At 42.7% G+C, this 24165-nt stretch overlaps 1 protein-coding gene across 3 annotated transcripts in view; it reads left to right on the top strand.

Moving 5' to 3' along the window:
- Window positions 1-24165, top strand: part of kcnt1 (potassium sodium-activated channel subfamily T member 1) — a 275370-nt gene that overhangs the window by 159755 nt on the left and 91450 nt on the right. For all 3 annotated transcript variants that reach the window (XM_033049188.1, XM_033049186.1, XM_033049189.1), the window contains 6 exons: window positions 3528-3584; window positions 10856-10904; window positions 11360-11419; window positions 16566-16640; window positions 19683-19766; window positions 22167-22261. In XM_033049188.1, coding sequence (XP_032905079.1) covers window positions 3528-3584; window positions 10856-10904; window positions 11360-11419; window positions 16566-16640; window positions 19683-19766; window positions 22167-22261 — 420 coding nt within the window. The remainder of the gene's footprint in view (window positions 1-3527; window positions 3585-10855; window positions 10905-11359; window positions 11420-16565; window positions 16641-19682; window positions 19767-22166; window positions 22262-24165) is intronic.

The following is a 24165-nucleotide window of genomic DNA, read 5'->3' as shown; positions in this document are numbered from 1 at the left end:
AATACGTGTACAATAAAGAGTTTAATAAGTGTAGGGCTTCACCATAAGTGAAGTTCAAATAAGCATAAAAAGACACAGGGTGCTGAAGTAATTCAATGGGTCAGGCAGCAGAACATGGATTGGTGACGTTTTGGGTCGGGGCCCTTCTTCAAACTGATTGTGATGGGGGTGAGGAAGGAGGAAGCTGGAATAGAGGAGACGCAAGGCAAAGCCTGGTGAGTGTTAGGTGGATACAGATGAGGGAGGCCTTTAATAGGCAGATGGTTGGACACAGGTCAGGCATGAAAAGCCAAAAGGTGTAAGATAAGGATGGATGCGGTGTGATTTGTGAAGCCAGAGGAAGGAATACAGGTGGAACGAGAGGGGGAAATGTAGAAATTAGTGCAAGTTCAGGTGGGGCACGGGGAAGAGAAAGGAAATTTAAAAAATTGAGTGAGGGGGTAATTTGTAGGTCAGTTACTTAAAATTGGAGAATTAATTGTTCGTACCATAAGGTTAAAAACTACCCAAGCAGAATATGAGGTGATGTTCCTCTACTTTACATGTGTTCTCACTCTGGCAATGGAGAAGGGCAGAATGATCAATGTGGGAAACGGAAAAACGGAAGTTAAAATGGTTAGCAACCAAGAAATCCAGCAAGCCTTGGTGGAGTGAGTCCAAGCGTGAAATGTTCAGTCCATCAAGACCTGCCAGATCTCTTGAATAGTTCAATGTTCAATAGCCCACAGATTCATACAGCAACTGAGGCAGACTTTAAAGCATTTCTGAATCGAAGCTAAGGCCAACTTGAGCCTCCTCCTTGCTAAGCCATACCACACACTCTCCTATCTTCTCATTTCACTCACTCTCTGATTGTTGTTCTGTCACTAACGTACCTCACAACCTTTTTACCAACCTATTATTGTTTGATGGCCTGACTATTGTGCAGTCTGGATGCAAGCCCAATATCAGCCCAAGATGAATTTTAGCTTTCTCCATCTCAGCATTGCCCCTTCTAAGTGCTGCTGAAAACTGAGTGATCCTGTTTCCTTTAGCAACAGATTGCAATGGCTTGACTCAGTGATCCACAACCTCAGACCATTTGATTTTATTGCTACCTGTAGCACTTGCATGGGCTGGTGTACCTTGTATGATTTAGAAGACAAGTTCTAAATGAGTGTGAATTATGAGAAGAAAGTCATTCAGCCCTGAGATTACTTCAATTTTTTTTCTCTGTTTCAATGCTAAGATTGCATCTCCTGGATCGCACGGGTTACAGGCCATGAAATGAAAAACAAGGAGCTTGTGTTTTGTGAAGCACCATTCAAAATCTTCAGGATGTTCCAAAATACTTTATGACCATTTCAATTTTCAGGGTTTGGACACTATTGGCAGGCAGATTTTATTGCAATATATCCAATTGATCATGAGCTGCCTTGTATTGTTAGGTTCTGCTAGACACTTTAATGATTAGGACCCTACAATGATAGAAGACCAGATATATGTTTCAAAATTGAATGATTTGTGACTTGTGGAACCTGGAAGGGGGTGGAGTTCCCATGTTCTTGCTAAACTTGCCCTCTTTGGTTGTAAAAGTCACAGGATTCAGAGGGGCTGTGGAGTAACAAAGTTGAGTAATCTCGGTGCAAGTTAAATAAGGTGCACTTTGCAGCCATTTAGTGTTGATCTTAGAGGCAACGGGTGTTTAGGTTGGTGGAATGGTTTACAATTCAGGCAAATATTATGTCCTGAATGGTATTGAGCTTTTTGAGAATCACCGAAATCGTAACTCATCTCGTCAAACGGAGAATATTCAATCTATACATTTCTTACTTGTGCCTTGCAGTGTGGTGGGAATGTTTTGGTATATTCTGAAGTGAGTCATTCTGCAAGATACCCCAGTCATTGACCTGCTGTTGCAACCTTGGTATTAATGTGACTGGTCCAGTTGAGCTTTTAATCAATTGTAAGAGATTGGTGATGATGAACTTTACAGTGGTAGTCAAGACTTAAGCTGTTAGCTCCCTTTTAGAGATGCCCGTTTGTGCTGGGAAGTTAGTGACCCCAGTGTTACTTGTTGCCTAGAGTCACTCGGCTGCAATCTCATCATTTTTTTGTATGTTTGTTACTGCTTCCAGCATTCCCTAGAGTTCACCTCATTGAACAAAACACAGTATCTGGTTTGATAATAATGGTAGATTCAGGGCTATGCCTGTTCATGAGGTTGGACTGCATGCATTCACTAAAAATGCCCTTGGAGACCTCGACATTAACTCATTGATTCCTCATTTTAAGCTGATGGCTCTGTTATCTCTGGATCTATCCCATTTGAACAATCATAGTTCCACATAACATGATGGTAAGTGTTTCCACAAGAAGTCTGCAGTGATCACTCTACCACTGCTACTATGGACAGATGCATCTGCCACATGTCGATTGGTGAAGATGAGATCATGTAGGTTTATTCCTCGAGTTAGTTCTCCAACTATCTGCTGTAGATCAAACCTGGCAGCTATCTCATTCAGAACTTGCCCAGATCAGTGAGTGCTGATGCTGCCATTGAAAATCCCAAGGTAGACTACATTCTGTGTCTTTCCCACTTTCAGTGTTTCCCCTGTTCAGCAAGGGGGACCAGTTGTGAGAGGATGGTACAGGGAGGTGGTAATCATGAAATTTCCCAGCCTTGGACTTAATCGAATAATCTGGAGTCGATATAGAGGTCTCCAAGGGCTAGTGTCCAGACCCTTAATAATCTTATGTTTCAATAAGATCCCCTCTCATCCTAAATTCCAGAGTATTCAACCCCAGCCACTCCATTCTCTCAGCATTTGACAGACCTGCCATCCCGGGAATTATCCTTGTGAACCTACGCTGCACTCCCTCAATAGCAAGAATGTCCTTCCTCAAATTTGGAGAGCAAAACGGCACACAATACTCCAGGTGTGGTCTCACCAGAACCCTGTACAACTGCAGAAGGACCTCTTTGCTCCTATACTCGACTCCTCTTGTTATAAAGGCCAACATGCCAATTTCCTTTCTTCACTGCCCGCTGTACCTGCATGCTTACTTTCATTGACTGATAAACAAGGATCCCCAGATCCCGTTGTACATCCCCTTTTCCCAAGTTGACACCATTTAGATAATGATCTTCCTGTTTTTGCTACCAAAGTGGATAACCTCACATTTATCCACATTAAACTGCATCTGCCATGCATCTGCCCACTCACCCAACCTGTCCAAGTCGCCCTGCATTCTCATAGCATCTTCTTCACAGTTCACACTGCCACCCAGCTTTGTGTCATCTGCAAATTTGCTAATGTTGCTTGTAATCCCTTCATCTAAATCATTAATATAAAATCCCTTCATCTAAATCATTAATATATTTAAACCTCCTATTTAAACTCCTGTTGTCTCCCTTTAGTTTTCAAGTACTAGTTACTTGTACAGTACCATGGGACATTTGCCTTTGTACTGTATGATGCTTTGTACAAGTATTTTAATCTCACTGCTGCTGCTTTCTGTGTTTATTGATTTTTCTTTCCTCTTAGTTGGGGATGTTCAAAGCAGAATTACACCGCCAGTCCAACATCTGATCTCATCAATTGGTAAGTAATGCTTTGTGGTGAAATGTGCATTAATTAGAATTCTGTAGCAGGGAGGTGGAGAAGCCAGATAAGTTGATAAATGAAATCTTTAAATTTATTGATACATTTCTGATAACAAAGTTTTGTTGTTCTTTTCCTCCTTTTGAACAAATTCATAATGCCCAATTTTTTTCATTTGTTACTTTTAACAAACAGGTGTGATTATAAAGGAAGGAATGCTTTTTAAGGGCTTTTTAACTACAAAATACGCACCAGGAAGGTCTACACTGTGGTATGCTTTTCCATGCATTCAGTGAAGTCTATACTGATCTGATGAATGCAGGGGCAGATTAAGGCTCACTGGTGCCCTAAGCACTGACCAATCTTGGTGCCCCCCTCCTTTCCACACTGACCCAGTCCATTTAAGTTGTTGACCTGTCTGACCAGATATACAATGCAGGTTGCAGCAGTACAAAAATGTATTCATATGATAACACAATATACTGTACAAACTAAGCCAAGCTTGGGCTACATAAAGTTCTACAAAAATGCAATACAACATCTATTTTAATATTTCACAAGTTAAATGTATCAAAGTTCCAATATTCATGACCTGAAAGGCATTTTTCTACATTTCATTTTCGCAAAATCACTGATAACATCCTCGAAATTAATACTTCTCAGAATGTCTGCTTGAATTGTTAATATACAGAGTGAGTCGAGTCTTTCTTGAAGCATAACTGATCTATTTGGGTTTTTTTACACGTTTCAGTTGTGAGAAAGACCTCTCTGTTGTGCAGTTGGTGACCATTAATGTTAAAAATATTCTTAAGGCAATTTCAACATTTGGAAAGGCACTCTAGTTTGTCTTCTGTAATTGTGTTGTAAAGTTCCATGTGAGTGAAAGATGTTTTCTTGGTTGTTTTAAACTTATGAAGAACATATGAATGGAACTGCTGAAGCTCTGTAGACAAAGTGTTGTTCATGTCATCTGGATAAGCATCAATGAGTGTCTGACAAGTCTTTGAGTACCTTTCACTTTCTGATAATTGGGAATTAGCACCTTGTTGGGTGGCATTAGGAACATCTGTCAGACAAGAGAATCTGTCTGCTATTTCAGTGTACACCTTTCGTCTCCTCCTCATTTCCGTTTCTAACTTTTCAACAATTACATAAAAAGTGGAGATACGGAATTTGTCTCTGGCACTGAGAGTGACTTCTGGTGCATTTCCATCGTTGGGCATTCTCTTTCTTATACGCTTACGCGTTTGAGTTGCTTTGTATTCTACATCAGGGAGCATGTCCTTTGCAAGTGATTCAAATCTCTCAAACTCATCTCTTGATGTGTGCAACTGGTCTGCCAATGATGAATACAAATCTGCACATGTTTGCAAGATCACATTTTCACTTTGAAGAAGTTGACTTGTTCTATGAAACTTTTCTAAAGTTTCATTCCAAAAATTCAGCATGAACACAAATTCCAGTTCTTGCATCTTGTTTGCAATATTCTTTGCCTCCCTTCTAGTGTCACCTTTTTGCAACTGGTCATCTGATAAATCTTCCAAAGCTTCCAGAATCTTGAAGAAAGAGTTGATAATTGCTGCAGTTGCCACAGCATGTGCTTCCCATCTGGTGTCTGAAAGTGATTTCAACACTTTTTCATTTCCAATGCAATCTTTGAGAATTCTCCACCGAGCAGTTGAGGCTGAAAAGAATGTGTAGAGCAGTTGTACGGTGGAAAAGAAATCTACTGCAACTTGACAGCAATCCACAGCACTTCGTCCAACTAAATTCAGTGAATGAGCTGCACAGGGTACATAAATGGCAAACTGATTTGCATCCAAAAGTTTTTGCTGCATGCCATTGTAACGTCCAGACATGTTGGCAGCATTGTCGTATGACTGCCCTCTGCATTTAGCAAAATCCAATTTACAATCATCACATAAGTACTTCAACACCTGCTGTGCCATAGCTTCACCAGTGTGGTTTTGTAATTCCAAAAATGTGATAAATCGTTCAACTGGCTGTCCATCTTGCAAGTATCTGAGCACTATGCTCAGTTGGTCAACATGCGAAAGATCAGGCGTTGAGTCCACAGACAGACTGAAGTACCCAGAAACATTAATTTCGTCAATGATGACGGAGTGCACTTTCTTTGCCATTAACTCAATAAGTTCCTCACATATCGTTTTGGACGGGTACGAAGGGTTGCCTTTTCCAGCATTGCCATACCGTGATATGTGAGCAGCCAAGAATGGGTCAAACTGACTTATCAATTCGAGTAGCCCCAAATAATTCCCATTATTGAGAGACCCAGATTTTTCCACTTTTCCTCGGAATGCCAATCCTCGTTCAGCCAGTGTGCAAATGACTGCTACAACACGCCGAAGCACATTCTCCCAGTAATTGTACTCCTCTTCAATTTGTTTTTCCAGTGGCTGTGTCAAGCCTAAGTCTGGCCTTGCACCAACACTGCCTGTTTCTGATGAATAGAGAATAGAATAGCCTTTTATTGTCATCCAGACCGAAGTCTGAACGAAATTTAAGCAGTCATACATATAATACAATACAATAAAAAACAACAATAAACACATATTAACATCCACCACAGTGAGTCCACCCAACATCTCCTCACTGTGATGGAGGCAAAAGTCTTAGGGCTGCAGTCTCTTCCCTCCTCTTCTCCTTCTGCGCTGAGGCGATACCCCCCGGGCGATGTTAAAACCTGTCCTCGCGGCTCAAACACCGCGGCCCGGGGTAGTCGAAGCTGCCGCTCACCAGACCTGCTGACGCAGCCGCTGGCCCGCGGCCGAACCCCCGGTCTCAGGCCACCGCCACCAGAACTGCCGTCCCAGCCCCGGAGCATCGTTCCAGCCCCGAGCCGGATCGCCCTCACGTGAGTACTGCCACCGTCTCAGCCTCGCGCCAGGCCGCCGCTCCTCCCTCGGGCCAGGCCGCCCCGACCGGGCGCCGCTCATCCCTCAGGCTGGGCCGCCCCGACTGGGCGCCGCACCTCCCTCAGGCTGGGCCGCCCCGACCGGGCGCCACTCCTCCCTCGGGCTGGGAACGCCGTACCTCCCCGAGCTCGGCTACTCCGACGGGAGCACCGTTCCTTCCTCGGGCCGGCCGTCACAGCCCCTCACGAAAGCCCTGTTCCAGCCCCGAGCCGGGCCGTCCTCACGGGAGCGAGCTCAGTGCGAGTCCTGGCGGGCTCTGCCTCCTGAGCCTCGAGGTCGCCAGCTCCGCCATTAGGCCTCAGCGCAGACGGAGGCAGAGAAGGGGAATACGACAAAAAAGTCGCATTCCCCCGCAGGGAGAGACAGCAAGCCCCGTTTAAACCCCCCCCCCCCCCCAAAACACAACTAAAAACCAAAACTAGACTAACCAAAACGAAAATAAACAACCCAAAAAACACAAAACAAACAGGACTGCCGGAGAGCCGCTGCAGCCAGAGCCGCGCCGCCACTAAGGAGATAGATTTGATTCACTTGCTGTCTCTGAAGACTGACACTGGTTTTGATCTGGATCATCTTTCTCTGCAGTTTGTAAGAAGAAATCTGTCAGCTTTCCTGTCTTGGCTACAACAGACAGATTCTTTTGCTCATTCTCTTTTGCACGTTTTCTTTTTTGCGCACCACTCAACTGAACACGCTTCATTTTTGACGTTTACATGGGGCTGAAATTAAAAAGGGGCAGAGAGGGTCATTGAAATGACTGTCATGACAACTGAATTTGGCTCCATCATTTTACTTTTAAACACATGCAAGACACTGCACCTCGCCAACAAAAAATAGCTTAAATCAGGCAAAAGTAGACACAAAAAGTCTCAAAAAAGATTGACAGATAAGAGACGACTATGTATACTAATTAAATAAACGATCATTGAAGCTGTATGACATCTTACCAGTGCAGTGGTCTTAGATTTCCAAGGATATCGCACACATCATGTCTGAGGCACAGAGGTCAGTCGAGAATATTCCACAACAGGAAACATGTGACAGTGTTAATGACAAAGATCTTATAGCGGAGCAAGATGGGTTACTCTCACGCAAACGTGTAGTACGCTCATGGGCAGATTCATGGGTGATTATATGACCCATTTTAGCAACCAGCCCCCGCCATCTTGCTCCGCCATCTTGTTCCGCCATCTTGCTTCCGGTCAAAGATCTAATCTTTGTTTCCGCAGCGGGGAGAGGGAGTGCGCGGCCCGGGGAGAGGGAGAGGGAGTGCGCAGCCCGGGGCAGCGGGAGAGGGAGTGTGGGGCCAGGGGTGAGGGAGTGCGCGGCCCGGGGCAGCGGGAGAGGGAGTGCGCGGCCCGGGGAGAGGGAGTGTACGGCCCGGGGAGAGGGAGTGTACGGCCCAGGGAGAAGGAGTGCGCGGCCCGGGGCAGCGGGAGAGGGAGTGCGCGGCCCGGGGAGAGGGAGTGTACGGCCCAGGGAGAAGGAGTGCGCGGCCCGGGGCAGCGGGAGAGGGAGTGTGGGGCCCGGGGCAGCGGGAGATGGGATGCGGGGCCCGGGGCAGCGGGTGAGGGGGTGCGCGGCCCGGGGCAGCGGGAGAGGGGGTGTGGGGCCCGGGGCAGCGGGAGAGGGAGTGTGGGGCCCGGGGCAGCGGGAGAGGGGGTGTGGGGCCCGGGGCAGCGGGAGAGGGAGTGTGGGGCCCGGGGCAGCAGGAGAGGGGGTGTGGGGCCCAGGGATAAGGCCTAGTGTGTGTGAAGTTGCGGGGAGGTTTACAATGTTTCTTATTTAATGTCCCTTGTCTAGTCTGAAATAAAGTTCATCATTGGATCAGAAGAAATATAATTGTGTGTGTTATATGATTATATACATTTATATCACATTCATGTATGTGTGTTTATAAACATTTTATTCTTTAACAAGAATTAACAGAATTATGAACTAACAGAATTATGAATCTAACCCTATATCACACACAAAAACTGTTCCCCCGCAATGTCAATTACCCTGCGAGTCGGGTCGGTTCCGGTTACTACAAAATCAACTCAAACACTGCTTGTGAGCCATTTAAAAAGAAATGATTTAAAATATATTAAAAAAGACAATTACCAGAGTCAAATTTTATTCTTGACAAGAAGTATGAACTGACAGAATGATGAATCTAACCCTATATCACACACACAAACTGTTGCCCCGCAACATTGATTACACTGCGAGTCGGGTCAGGTAGGCTCCGGTTACTAAAATGGGCGGGGAAAAATGCCCAGGATCCCCTCCGTAGCGTACTACACGTCAGCCCATTGTATTTAGCAGGAGTAGCCTATCTTGCTCCGCTATAAGATCTTTGGTTAATGATCTTACTGACCGACAGAGGTCAGAGTGCACTGCGCCAGCAGTGCCCCTTGTGGTACACCTGGGAAGATAACCCTAGGGTGCACCATGATCAAGAAACAGAACAATATGATCAATTTGCGCTAGTTTTATCACATTTTTTTTTTTTACAAATCTTCATTCGTTTTTTTCTTTTCACCCTTTTCCCAACTTTGTGGTGCCCTCTTTGGCCCTGGTGCCCTAAGCACGTGCTTAGTCTGCTTAATGGTTAATCCGCCCCTGGATGAATGTTTAACCAGTGTTAAGGCAACTACTGGGTTGTTAAGAGATCTTCCTCTTGTGCGACTCACTGCAAACAGCAAGAGTGCCGACTTAATACAGGGATTGAAACATCGAGTCCTATTAGCTCTACTAAGGAGAAAAGGCACTTTTTCACTTTAAGCAGTATTGATTATTAATGATCCTCTTGTTAAGTCTGAATTATTCCCTTAAAGTAAAATTAAATGGTTTAACAGTGCAACATTTCTCATCCCAAAATGTATTTTTGTTCACCACATATCAATTAATTAACCACAGGTAAGTTCGGGACCTTTGGTGTCCCGTGGAGGTTACAGTGCTCAACCTTATTGTTTCATGCTCCCTCCCAGGTGAGTAGAAACACATGGATTTGTGGTACACTACCTAGAGTTGTCAGTGTAGATGAATGCGTCTACATTTTGCAGTTCCTTTTATAGAATGTTGTTGTACAAGTAGCTCAGGTGTCAGAAGCAGTGAGAGTGATCGCCATTTCATTTTTCCAAACTCTCAGGCATCTGATTTATATTTGATCATAAATCTAAACATTGTTTCCATCTTTTCTTGTGTGATGGATAAAGTTGTGAGATATTTGATAGATTTTCAGCTTTAATCTTACTGTTGGTGAATAGTAAGATTAGAGACTTTATCTAGAGGTTCAAGTTTATAGTTCCTTGAAAGTGGCAACCTAAATAGGTAGACTGATGAAGAAGGCAAATGACACACTTGCCTTCATAGGTCAGAGCATAGAATGCAAATGTTGGGGCATTATGTTGTACCTTTAGACTGTCCGTGGACTAGTGTATGATGTTCTGGTCACCACACAATAGGAAGGCCACTGATGTGCTGGAGAGAATGAAGCAGAGATTTATCAGGTTGCTGCCTGGATTGGAGGACTTTAGTTATGGGGAGATGGATAGACTGGGCTTGTTTTCCCTGGACCGGAGGAGGCTGATGGGTGGCCTGACAGAGGTACATAGAATTATTAGAAGCCTACATAGGAAAGGCAGTAGGGATCTTTTTTCCCCATGGTAGAGATATCATAAACAAGTGGACACAGGTTTAAGGTGAGAGGAAATATTTTAAAAGTGGATTTGAGGGGAAAGTATTTTTACACAGAGGGTGTGTGATATCTGGTACTAGTTCGGGTAGGAGGTGGTGGATTCAGATATGATCACTATATACTATATTGATGAGACATTTAGACAAGCAAAAGCAAAGGATACGGAACTAATGTGGGGAAATGGGAATCGCATAAATGGGCAAAAGGGACAGCATGGGTGTGAGGGCCGAGAGGCTTGTTTCTATGCTGTACAATTCAATGACTCTAGATATGTGTCATCTCCACTGAATTAGCAGGTTTTTAATGTTGCAAGGAAATGAAATCTAGAGTTGGAATAGAAATATAGAAAATAGGTACAAGAATAGGTTAGTTGGCCCTTCGAGCCAGCACCGCCATTCAATATCATCATGGTTGATCGTCCAAAATCAGTACCCCGTTCCTGCTTTCTCCCCATATCCCTTGATTCCATTAGCCCTAAGAGCTAAATCTAACACTCTCTTGAAAACATCCAGTGAACTGGCCTCCTCTGCCTTCTGTGGTCGAGAATTCCACAGATTCACAACTCTCTGGGTGAATATAGCGGGCTGGTTACGAGTCTGATATTTCAAAGTGCTAATAGGCTCCAATGCTTGCTGTTTTTATATTAACAGGGCACCTATACTTTGGGTGAACAGAAGTCTATCACTGTGGGGAATTCAGGTGAGTGAAAAAAATAAAAGCTAACTGACATCAGTGAAGATTTACTCCAATCTCCATTTGTACCGAAGTATAATTGTGTTCTTTTTGTGATGTTGACTCTTGTTTAAATGTGCTATTCCATTCACTTGGAGCAGATTTACATTGTATGTATAAAACATAGAGAGACACAGGAACAGGTCCTTATAAACTGTAAAAAAAAAACCCTCCAACTGTAATTACATTCAGAAAAAAAATAGACTCTGTAAGATTCAATTTGCAAGGTCAGAGGCAGATTGGCAACAATTTTGACTGATGACACAGCAGTAATTATAACTGATGGATTCTTGTACATTGGAATACCGTAGACTATTTTTGCTCCCTATGTTTAAAAGGACAATGCACCAGCTTTGCGTTTACCTTTTATTAAGTAGGAACGCAAATTAACTCTTATTGTTGTTATTAATTTTTCTCCACAGGTTACAGTGGCTTCAATAAGCTTTCTGGAGACTATGCTCCTCACGTATTTAAGTTACAAGGTAAGAGTTCATTCTAAATAATCTCTCTTTGAAAGATAAATAGCTTCAACAATTTAAAACCCAATTCTGATGCATGAGCTGATGGCCATATATTTTATATTTTTGATTCCATGAGGTTCTTCACTTGTGTTTGGCTGAGTGTTTGTTCAACTTTGGCAGATTTACTGCTTCATAATCCATTCTCATGAATTCGGAACAAAGTCTGACCACAAGAACTACTCCTCTGGCGTCTGGTAATCAATTCTGGCCCACTGTTTCCAGAACTGTGATGACCTTTTGTATTACAGTATTACAGCGACCATAAATGTGTACACAGAAGTCCATATAAATGTTTATACAGAGGTCCTTATATAAGTTGATGGTCCTTCTAACAGACTGCACAGAGTATTTACAGAACCTATATTTATCAACATTTGGCAAGATTACTATATTTGCCCTGCCAGAATTTGAAATGAGATTCCAGCAGAGAAATAGCAGAGTACCAATAAATAACTGAAAATAACAGTATTTTATTTGTTGGTTGGGTTTGCTGAGTCTTTTTGAAAGGCCCTTTGGGAAACATGCAGAAAAAAGGCCACAACAGCAGCCCCAGGCTACTGAATAGAAGAGAAATTGCTGTCAGGACTATATCTTAGCAGGTGACAATGTGTGATAAATGATGGCACAGGTGAAGCCAAATGACCAGCTTCTGATAAGGAATCATAGGGGAAATATAAGTGGCCTCACATATGAAGAGACTTGCCATAACTCAAAGCTGCTGGCGTAACAATTCAAAAAAGTATTCCATTTTGTTTTAATGAGAATTCTGAACGCAATAGGTCTGTTGGTAATTCCAAGTGTCTTTCACCCTTTTATTCATCCCAGCCAAATACAACCCTCACAATATATCAGTAATGATCCAGCTATGATTCTTTTGTGTCTTCCTCTCTCACAATGCCTGTACACATAGAACATGGAACAGGAACAGGTCCTTCAGCCCACAATGTCTATGACAAACATGATGCCAAGTTAAACTAATCTCCTCTACCTGTACATGATCCATATAAGACCATAAGAAATAGGAGCAGAATTAGGCCATTTGGCCCTTGTGTCTGCTCTGTCGTCCGATCTATCTTTCCTTTTCAACTCTATTCTTCTGCCTTCCCTCTGTAATCTTTGATGCCCTTATTAATCAAGAACCCATCAATCTCGGTTTTAAAAATACCCAGTTATTTGGCGCCACACCTATCTCTGGCAATGAACTCCACAGGTAAGATGGAGTAAACTTCTACCATAACCATACTTCTCTAATTCCTAGTAGGTCGTGCATATGTAAAAGCCTCTTAAATACCACGACCATATCTGTCTCCACCACATCCTGGGCAACGCATTGCATGCACCCACCACACTCGGTGTAAAAAAACTTGCTGCAGGTCTTTAAACTTGGCTCCTCTCAGCTTAAAGCTGCACCTTCTAGTCTTTGACATTTCCGCCCTGCAAAAGAAAGATCTGACTATCTACTATGCTTCTCATAAATTTATAAACTTCTATCAGGTCTCTGTTCAACCTATGATGTTCACAAGAAAATAATCAAAGTTTATACAACCTCTCATAGCAAATGTCCTCTAATTCAGGCAACATTCTGGTAAACCTCTTCTGCACTCTCTCCAAAGCTTACACATATTGGGTGGTGAATCTGTGGAATTATTTGCCACAGAAGGCTGTGGAGGCAAAGCCAGCAGATATATTTAAGGCAGAGATAATTGATTCTTGATTAGTACGGGTGTCAGAGGTTATGGGGAGAAAGCAGGAGAATGGGGTTAGGAGAGAGAGAGATAGATCAGCCATGATTGAATGGCATAGACTTGATGGGCCGAATGGCCTAATTCTGCTGCTATCACATGATCTTATGATGTTTCCTGGAATAAGTCAAACAGAAATGTACACAATTCTCCAATTGAGGCCTAACCCAATGTCCTATATTGCTGCATCATGACTCACTAACTCTTAAACATAGAAACATAGAAAATAGGTGCAGGAGTAGGCCATTCGGCCCTTCGAGCCTGCACCGCCATTCAATATGATCATGGCTAATCATCCAACTCAGTATCCCGTACCTGCCTTCTCTCCATACCCCCTGATCCCTTTAGCCACAAGGGCCACATCTAACTCCCTCTTAAATATAGCCTTTGAACTGGCCTCAACTACCTTCTGTGGCAGAGAATTCCAGAGATTCACCACTCTCTGTGTGAAAAATGTTTTTCTCATCTCGGTCCTAAAGGATTTCCCCTCTATCTGTAATCTGTGACCCCTTGTCCTGGACTTCCCCAACATCGGGAACAATCTTCCTGCATCTAGCCTGCCAACCCCTTAAGAATTTTCAATATAATTTTCTTATTCTCAATGCCCCAACCAATGAAGGCATGTGTAAATAATATATCCCAAAACATAATTAGACTGTCTCTTTCAAGACAATAATGAAGGGATATGGGGAGAAAGCAGGAATAGGGTACTGATTCTGGATGATCAGCCATGATCATATTGAATGGTGGTGCTGGCTCGAAGGGCCGAATGGCCTACTCCTGTACATATTTTTCCATGTTTCGTTGACACTGACTCTGTATCTTCCCTCACTCTTTCACCTGACTTTTTTCTACCTCATTCACTTTTAATTTTACTCACTTCCTACTTTTTTCATGCTCGCTTTTTCCTGCCCGTGTCCCGTCCCTACCCCCTCCCAGTGTATCAGAAATGCCATTTTGAAATCAGTATCTTGGATGCATCAAATGGTGTTAGAGCTTCCTCTAATCCCTACAGCGGTTGATGGTGGCAGCAACCCGTTCTAATCTGCCTACTAGAGAGTCGACAAGAGCACAATTTTAAATGGGCAATATTCAGATTGTTGTTTTATCAAATGCATTAGTTGGGGCTCCACTTCAAGGGGAACATTCCCGAAAAACTTAACATAGAAATGATCACTCACCCCAATTCTTATTGTTTTGGAGGCGTTTCAAATAAGTTTCTTCACCCAATTTTTGAGTGCCAAAGCTCTCATTTGGAAAGAAATCTGAATGTGTGCTCAAAGTTTATATCAATATTATAAATTCTGTTATGTCACCCAGACATGTTTTAAATATGAGAAAGTAGATTCATTGGAAGTGTTAACTGATAACCATATAACAATAACCATATAACAATTACAGCACGGAAACAGGCCATCTCGGCCCTACAAGTCCGCGCCGAACAATTTTTTTCCCTTAGTCCCACCTGCCTGCACTCATACCATACCATAACCCTCCATTCCCTTCTCATCCATATGCCTATCCAATTTATTCTTAAATTATACCAATGAACCTACCGCCACCACTTCCACTGGAAGCTCATTCCACACCGCTACCACTCTCTGAGTAAAGAAGTTCCCCCTCATGTTACCCCTAAACTTCTGTCCCTTAATTCTGAAGTCATGTCCTCTTGTTTAAATCTTCCCTATTCTCAAAGGGAAAAGCTTGATCACATCAACTCTGTCTATCCCTCTCATCATTTTAAAGACCTCTATCAAGTCCCCCCTTAACCTTCTGCGCTCCAGAGAATAAAGACCTAACTTATTCAACCTATCTCTGTAACTTAGTTGTTGAAACCCAGGCAACATTCTAGTAAATCTAGATGTTGGGAATGAGAGATTCAGCTGAGAAATTTGGTCCATATCTGTCCAAACCTGTCCTATCCATGTACCTGTCTAACTGTTTCTTAAATGTTGGGATAGTCCCCGCCTCAACTACCTCCTCTGGCAGCTTGTTCCATACATCTACCACCCGTTGTGTGAAAAACAACAATTTAAATCATTAATCTTGATTAAAATAATGAAAACAAAGATTTTCCATTTATAATAATGGTCTAACTGCTTGAATGGGGACATGGATAGAAAAGGTTTTGAGGAATGTGAGCCAAATGTGGGCAAATGGAACTAGCTTAGATGGGGTGTCTTGGTCGACATTTGCTAGTTGGGCCCAAGGGGACTGTTTCCGTGCTGTATGACTGAGTTCCCTCTAATTAAGGGCGAAGCAACTCTTGCACTGGTGTGAATAGTTGGCAACTCGTTGTGTGCCAGTATGAGATGATTTGTCGCAAGTGCTGTGTAAAAATTCTGTACTTTGGCTAGCTATCCCATTTCACTGTTGTGGAAAAAGCTTGAATTTGCCAGCCACATCAAACACTGTAAAGTAATTCATCAGTAAGCTCCAACCCCTGCTGAAAGAGAAAAATAGGTCTTTAATGCTGAAGAAGGGTTCTGATCAGAAACATCGCCAACCCATTCTGCACAGATGTTGCCTGATCAGCTGAATTCCTAAAGCACTTTGTAATTTGCTCAATTTTCTAACATCTGTAGTTTCTTGTGTCTCCAAAAGGGCTCTTTATGATTGTTACTCCTCCCTGGACTGCCCTGGAGGACTCTTCAAACATACACGCTTTCTCTACAACTAGGATTAATTGATTCTGAGGAGAGCTTGTTCAAATTTGACACCTCTCTCATCTCTAGTGCCACGAGGCTTTGCACCATTAAATAAGACATTTGCAGGGACAGTTCTGACAAATTAAATTACCAGAATTGCTTTGTGAACTTGAATTATCACTACAGTGCAATATGGAATGCTGAAGAGTTACTACTTCACAGGATAAAGTATCAAATGTATTAGATTGTTAAGTAACTATCAATGAAATCATGAGTGGCTCATGCACTTGGAGTAACACTGTGATTTTGTTACGTGTTGGAAAGGGGGAGAATAGATTTATTCCTGCCAGTCTTTCCAACATGGTGACACCATCTCCATCTGGAGTGGAGTCTGACAATTTAATTTGTTTAAATCCTCTCAATACCAGTTTTACTGAAGTGTTTTAGAAATTTGGTTCAGAAATGTTTGCAATTTCGAGCAATATAATTAACAGTCCAGCCTGGAAGATAACTGACCGTGCAGTCATTGATTCCATGTTCCCGATGTTTGGTTTGATGACCAATCTGTTAGTCAACACTGCACCATCTCAAAGCCAGTCAATTTGGTTTACGTGAAGTGTTGTAGTCAGTTTTAAAGTTGGCAGCAGCTGAACTCAAATCAAGACATTGAGTGGAAAATATATGTAAAATTAATTCACTGCATTCTGTTTCATACAGGGAAATATCTGGGAACAGATTTTCCGAATATCTTTTCTCCTTGAAATGATCAACACTGTTCCCTTCATTGTCACTGTAAGTAAATGTGAAACATTTATCTCTGACTTTTCAAAGCACTAACCGGATTGGCAATTTGTTGCAATTATGTAATTACTATTGGAGAAGCTTAACTCTACCTATTTCCAGGAGCAGTAATTTGTAAAAAATTATAGTCTCACTGCCTTATAGATAGGTATTCACAGATTGTCTTACCGCATGCAAAGTGTTATTGATATGTCTTGTGTTCTTGATTGTAATTAAGATGACACTTAATATCAGATTGTTGTTTTATCAAATGCATTAGTTGGGACTCCACTTCAAGGGGAACATTCCCGAAAAACTTAACATAGAAATGATCACTCACCCCAATTCTTATTGTTTTGGAGGCGTTTCAAATAAGTTTCTTCACCCAATTTTTGAGTGCCAAAGCTCTCATTTGGAAAGAAACCTGAATGTGTGCTCAAAGTTTATATCAATATTATAAATTCTGTTATGTCACCCAGACATGTTTTAAATACGAGAAAGTAGATTAATTGGAAGTGAGATTTTCCGTAGACTGTTAACTGATGTTGGGAATGAGAGATTCAGCTGAGAAATTTGGTCCATATCTGTCCAAACCTGTCCTATCCATGTACCTGTCTAACTGTTTCTTAAATGTTGGGATAGTCCCGGCCTCAACTACCTCCTCTGGCAGCTTGTTCCATACATCTACCACTCCTTGTGTGAAAAACAACAATTTAAATCATTAATCTTGATTAAAATAATGAAAACAAAGATTTTCCATTTATAATAATGGTCTAACTGCTTGAATGGGGACATGGATAGAAAAGGTTTTGAGGAATGTGAGCTAAATGTGGGCAAATGGAACTAGCTTAGATGGGGTGTCTTGGTCGACATTTGCTAGTTGGGCCCAACAGCATCCTTACCAACTGCATCACAGTATGGTATGGCAACTGCTCTGTCTCCGACCGGAAGGCATTGCAGAGGGTGGTGAAAATTGCCCAACGCATCACCGGTTCCTCGCTCCCCTCCATTGAGTCTGTCCAAAGCAAGCGTTGTCTGCGGAGGGCGCTCAGCATCGCCAAGGACTGCTCTCACCCCAACCATGGACTGTTTACCCTCCTACCATCCGGGAGGCGCTACAGGTCTCTCCGTTGCCGAACCAGCAGGTCCAGGAACAGCTTCTTCCCGGCGGCTGTCACTCTACTCAACAACGTACCTCGGTGACTGCCAATCACCGCCCCACCCCCCGGACACTTATTATCACTTATTATTATTTATTCAAATCATTTGCTATGTCGCTCTTCCAGGGAGATGCTAAATCTCATTATGATGCTAAAGTGGTGAATCTCTGGAACTCCCTGCCACAGAGGGTAGTCGAGGCCAGTTCATTGGCTATATTTAAGAGGGAGTTAGATGTGGCCCTTGTGGCTAAGGGGATCAGAGGGTATGGAGAGAAGGCAGGTACGGGATACTGAGTTGGATGATCAGCCATGATCATATTGAATGGCGGTGCAGGCTCGAAGGGCCGAATGGCCTACTCCTGCACCTAATTTCTATGTTTCTATGTTTCTATGTTGTCTCTGTATTGTACACTGACAATGACAATTAAAATTGAATCTGAATCTGAATCTGACTTAGTTTAGTTTAAAGACAGAGCATGGAAAGAGGCTCTTTGGCCCATCGTCCACAACAGGCATTCTGTTCCCACTAGTTCAATGTAATGCCACTTCCACACTGACTCCCTATACACTAGGGGCAATATACAGAGCAAATAACCCACAAGCCTGCACATCTTTGAGATGTGGGAGGAAACCGGAACATCTGGAGGAAATGCATGATCACAGGGAGAACGTGCAAACTCCACACAGACAGCACCCAAGGTCAGGATTGAACTCGTGTCACTGGTGCTGTGAGGCACAGCTCTATCAGCTGTTACACTTAATAACACAGGAGCTTTAGAACAACCTATTTACAGCTAGAGCTGTATTGTGTTACTGAGTTTGCAGAAGGGTCCTGATCCATAAAATCATCTGTCGATTATCTTCACAGATGCTGCCTGGCCCGCTGAGTTCCTCCACACTTTGTGTTTTGCTTAAAATTCTAGCATCTGCAGCCTCTTGTATCTTTATTCTAGTTCTTTGCTTCTTCTTCACCCCAAAGTTTCATAACTGCGTTTAATGATCTTTTATCAGGACCTTACTGATAACAGGTTATTGACACGAAGCATAAACTTTCTTGATCCACAAATGCCATCTGACCTGCTGAGTGTTTCCAGTATTTTGAGTTTTAAATTTTATATAAAATTGTTACAAATTACCTGGGCACTTGTGAAGTTATAAAGCAAAATGGCTTTCTGTTACATGTCCAGTCTCTCAATCTCTGTTGCCAGATCCTTCTGTGTTCAAGGTGATCCAACTGCTAATGAGATCTCATCTTGCAGAAATCTTCCTAAGCACAGATGACAACAATCAAAGCATTCCTTTTTGACAAGACACTATAACATTTTGAAAATGTCTGCTGCACTAGATTTCTGTGGCAACTACTTTCTGAAGGAGATGCCATTTGTTGCACTGATCTTTTTCCAATCTGATCTTCTTATTTAAGGAGGCTAAGTGGCTCTAGAGGTGATAAGGTTGCAATGGAGTCATTACTGTAGAACAGCCATGAAGTGTTTTGAACAGTGTTTTACATAGCTTGATAACAAACCCTTTCAAGTTTCCATTAGTTCTTTTGAAGTCCAATACTTTGCACCACTAATTATCTTTGTCAGGCTGACATTCCAGTTTAATGGTTTAGGTTTATTACTGTCAGGTGTATCGAGGTACAGTGAAAGGCTTTGTTGTGCATGCTAATACTATATATAAATGAAATTGAGTCAAACTCAAGTACAATAGGTAAAGCATAGGGGATGATACAGATTGCTGAATCTGCCCCTCTTCCTCTCTCTCTGTCACATCTAGTATCTGTTTTCCATATAAAGCATTTTGATATGCTGCTTTTCTGTCAATACGATATTTGGTAATTGTTGATATATTGTGCATTTTCCCTGCGTGAGTCTTCTTTTTTCCTTGGCAGATTTTTTGGCCGCCCTTGAGGAATCTCTTCATCCCAGTGTTTCTAAACTGCTGGCTAGCCAAACATGCACTGGAGAACATGATTGTAAGTGATCAATTTTATCCTGCATCCTGTAGTTATCACCAAACACATATTCACAAAGACTCACTTATCCCTTATCCTCCTGCGCTCTATGGAATAAAGTCCTAACTTGCCAAATCTCTCCCTTTAGCTCAGACACTCAAGTCCTGCACTCTTTCCAGCTTAATAACATCTTTCTTTTAGTAGGGTGACCAAACCTGAACGCAATAACCCAGAGGTGGCCTCACCAACGTCTTATACAACTGTAACATAACATTCCAACTTCTATACTCAGGACCCTGATTGATGGAGGCTAATGTACCAGTAGCATTCTTTATCACCATATCGACCTGTAATTCCACTTTCAGTGAGCTGTGTGCCTGTACTCATAGATCCCTCTGCTGTACAACAGTTTGTAGGCAAAGAGATTTTCTTCCCAGCATTTGCATTAGTAATTTTCACAATTTACCCAGTCATTGGAAATAAATAGTTTAATATGTTGGTTACTAAAGGATCAAAATTGGTTTGTTGTGGTGACAATTGGGTGAACGAGCACAGACATTCACAGATCAGGGAGTGCTGATTCATTACTCCCGTCACGCTGAATATATATTATAGTGAAGTATATTGAACAAACTTGGTCTTGCAATTGCAGATTAATGCAGAGGATAAAAAACACAGTGAGGTAACTAGGCAACACCCAATTCCAGTTATCTGGTGGGGATCAGGACAAATGAACCATGCTGATTGCTATTGGATTCTGTTCATTGGGTATCTGTTATTCTGCTGAACTCTTTGGGCTGCATTGAGAAAATCAATCATAAGCAGGCTTCTACTTGTGGTACAGAACACCATGTCCCAGAGGAACTCAGTAGGTCAGGCAGCATCTGTGGAGGTAATGGACAGGCAACGTTTAAGGTCAGGACCCTTTGTCAGACCATGTGTTTAAGAAGGAACTGCAGATGCTGGAAAATCGAAGGTACACAAAAATGCTGGAGAAACTCTGCGGGTGCAGCAGCATCTATGGAGGGAAGGAAATAGGCAACGTTTCGGGCCGAAACGTTGCCTATTTCCTTCGCTCCATAGATGCTGCTGCACCCGCAGAGTTTCTCCAGCATTTTTGTGTACCTTTGTCAGACCTTGTTCTGTCCCTTCTACATAAAATATCTGCTCATTTCCGAAACTATGCAATATAAATAGAGTGACCAGAGTTTTAAATCCTTCCTTAATGTTTCTCAGTTCGAGCTCTGACTTATTGAATCATAAGACCTGACATTTCTATACATCCCGGTTAGGAAGCTCTATATTGAAAAGACAAATCCAACTTGACACTTCAATACAGCACTGAGGGTGGTTCACTGCAGGAAGTGGTGAGCAAGAAATTCTATTGTGTAGTGCAAACTGCCAACCAGCTGCAGACTGGAATTTTGCCCAGACACAGCAATCTCCAACTCACTGTGCCACAGCAATTATTTTGTGGAGGGGGGAGGGGGGGGGGGGGGGGGGGTGGGAAACAACACAAAGTGCTGGAGTAAGGTAGCACCACTCGAGGACTTGTATAGATAACGTTACAGAAGGGGCTCATCTTCAAACTGATTGAAGTCGGGGGAAGAAAGCTGGAAGATAAGTGGAGGTGGGACAAGGCCAGCCAAGTGATAGGTGGATACAGGTGAGGGGAGTTTGATTGTACAGGTGAGGAGGCAGCTCTTTGTGTCGACCAGCTTCTGTAGATCCTTGTATCGACAATGGCACACCGCATGAAACAAAATGCTGGAGTAGCTCAGCAGATGAGGCAGCAACTCTGGAGAAAAGGAATAGGTGATGTTTTGGGTCAAGCCCCTGCTTCAGACTAAGAGACTGAGCTCTTAGTCTGAAGAAGGGTCTCGACCCAGGACGTCACCTATTCCTTTTCTCCAGATATGCGACCTGTCCCGCTGAGTTACTCCAGCATTTTCTGTCTATTTTTTGTGTAAACCACCGTCTGCAATTTACACAGAAACGAAGAGCTGGGTATTTAACAATGGATATGGTTACAGTTTTAGTTATCTGCCGTGATTCAAATGCACCATTTTCTTTCTTAATAAGAAACAAATGAACTGAAATATCCTTTGAAGAAGCAAGGAACAGGCTCAATCTATAATGCTTTGTTCAGATGAGATGTTAAACCAAGGACCTGGCAGCCATCTATAATGAATGCAAAAAGACTATTAAACTATTTCAGGAATTAGCAGATGCCAGTGTTTTTAGTTTCACAGCCTTCAATAGCAAATCAACAAAAAAACACAGTGGAGGGCTCAAATTTGGAAAGAAACTAATTAATCTTTCCAGTTTGCAAAACATGGGTCCCTTTTGTAAAAAATGTGGCATGTTCTCATTTGTATGTGGATCATCTCAATGGCCTAATAGAAATGTCTTTCCCTCTAGAATGATTTGCATCGAGCCATTCAGAGAACGCAGTCTGCCATGTTCAACCAAGTGTCAATACTGATCTGCACTCTACTCTGCCTTGTCTTCACTGGGTGAGTGGAAAAAAGTTCAACGTGTGCTTGTTAGGTTATTTCTTGAGTTTTCCAGTCTGCCAACCATGCTGTTGTGATGTAGCAACATTTTGATTAAGTTGGTAATATCCAGAGATGCTGTCTAAATTGTCAGTATGGTGCTGCCTTCTGTCACTCTTAATAAGCACTAGGATAACTCCTGCTGTGCAGCACTCCCACTAAAGATGATGCCCTGACTTGAGTCATACGGATGCCTGGATGCACCACAAATATTATGGAGATAACTGGAGGAAATGTTTTTAATTAATGTCAAAGATTCTTGATTAGCACAGGTTAGATCAGAGGTTATCGGGAGAAGGCAGGAGAATGGGGTTAGGAGGGAGAGATTGATCAACCATGATTGAATGGCAGAGTAGACTTGATGAACCGAATGGCTTAATTCTACTCCTATTCCTTATGACCTTATGACAAATTCCTCCACTGGCGATCGTCATACTTGGACCACACCTGGTTTACCGTTTGCAGTTGTGGGAACCAGCTACTGGAAAGATGTCATTAAGTTGGAAGGGATTCATCAGGATGTTGCCTGGGTTCACCAGGACCTGTGGGCTTGAGCTATCAGGAGAGTGTGGATGGGCTGGGACTTTTCCTCTGTGGAGTGACCATATTGAAGAGTACAAGATCATGAGGGGCATGGATAAGGTGGACGCTCAATCTGTTTCCCCAAGGTAGAGGATTCTAAAACTAGATGATCAGAGGGGAAAGATTTGGGAAGGATATTGGGGCAGCTTTAGCACAAAGTGTAGTCCATGTCTGCAATGAGTTGCCAGGTAAAGCCATAGAAGCAGATACAATTAGGACTTTTTAAAATATTTGTGGACAGATTTATGGATAGCAGACATTTAGAGCTAGGTGGCACTATCTTCGACATAGACAAGGTGGGCTGAAAGGCCTGTTTCTATGCTGTATAGTTCGATGTCTGTGATGCTCTGGATTGAGTCATACTATACCCACTGGTGATCTATTGTGTTACAAAGATCAAAGAGAAAACAGGGAAGAATTTGAATAGTATTATTTCTTGATTGTACAATTCAGGTTTAACTGACACAGGCCCATTGTTTGTGCATGACTGTCTACCCTAGCAATGCTTCTCATAATTCTATCAGGTCTCCCCTCAACCTCCACGCTCCAGAGAAAACAATCCAAGTTTGTCCAACCTCTAACGAGAGCTATTACCCTCTAATCTGGTCAGCGTAAACCTCTTCTGCACCCTTTCCAAAGCCTCCACATCCTTCCTGTAATGGAGCATCTAATACTGCGCACAACAACTTGTTCATGAATAGTGATGGACAGAAAAAGCTGGAGTAACTCAGTGGGTCAGGCAGCATCTCTGGAGAAAAGGAATAGGTGACGTTTTGGGTCGAGACCTTTCTTCCGAGTGAGAGTCAGGGGAAAGGGAAACGAGAGATATAGACGGTGATACAATAGGATTAAACTTTATTCATCCCCGGAGGGAAATGGTCTGCTTCTGTAATTTTGTAATGCCAAAAAGTAACGATAATATGCCAGTTTCCTTTATTATTGTTACTTTTTGCATATCTTTCATTAATTTGTTCTATATCCCTCTGCATTACCGTCTATATCTCTCGTTTCCCTCTCTGCTGACTCTCAGTCTGAAGAAGATTACCGACCCGAAACATCACCTATTCCTTTTCCCCAGAGATGCTGAGTTATCCCAGCTTTTTGCATAGAGGCATAGAGTGATACAGTGTGGAAACAGGCCTTCCGGCCCAACTTGCCCACACCGGCCAACAATGTCCCAGCTACAATAGTCCCACTTGCCTGCGCTTGGTCCATATCCCTCCAAACCTGTCCATCCATTTGTGTTTATCTTCAGTATAAACCAGCTTCTGGACTTCCTTCCC

Source organism: Amblyraja radiata, chromosome 32 (genome assembly GCF_010909765.2).
Source record: "Amblyraja radiata isolate CabotCenter1 chromosome 32, sAmbRad1.1.pri, whole genome shotgun sequence".
In the NCBI taxonomy this organism is placed as follows: domain Eukaryota; kingdom Metazoa; phylum Chordata; class Chondrichthyes; order Rajiformes; family Rajidae; genus Amblyraja; species Amblyraja radiata.
This window is presented reverse-complemented; position numbering and strand designations above follow the sequence as displayed.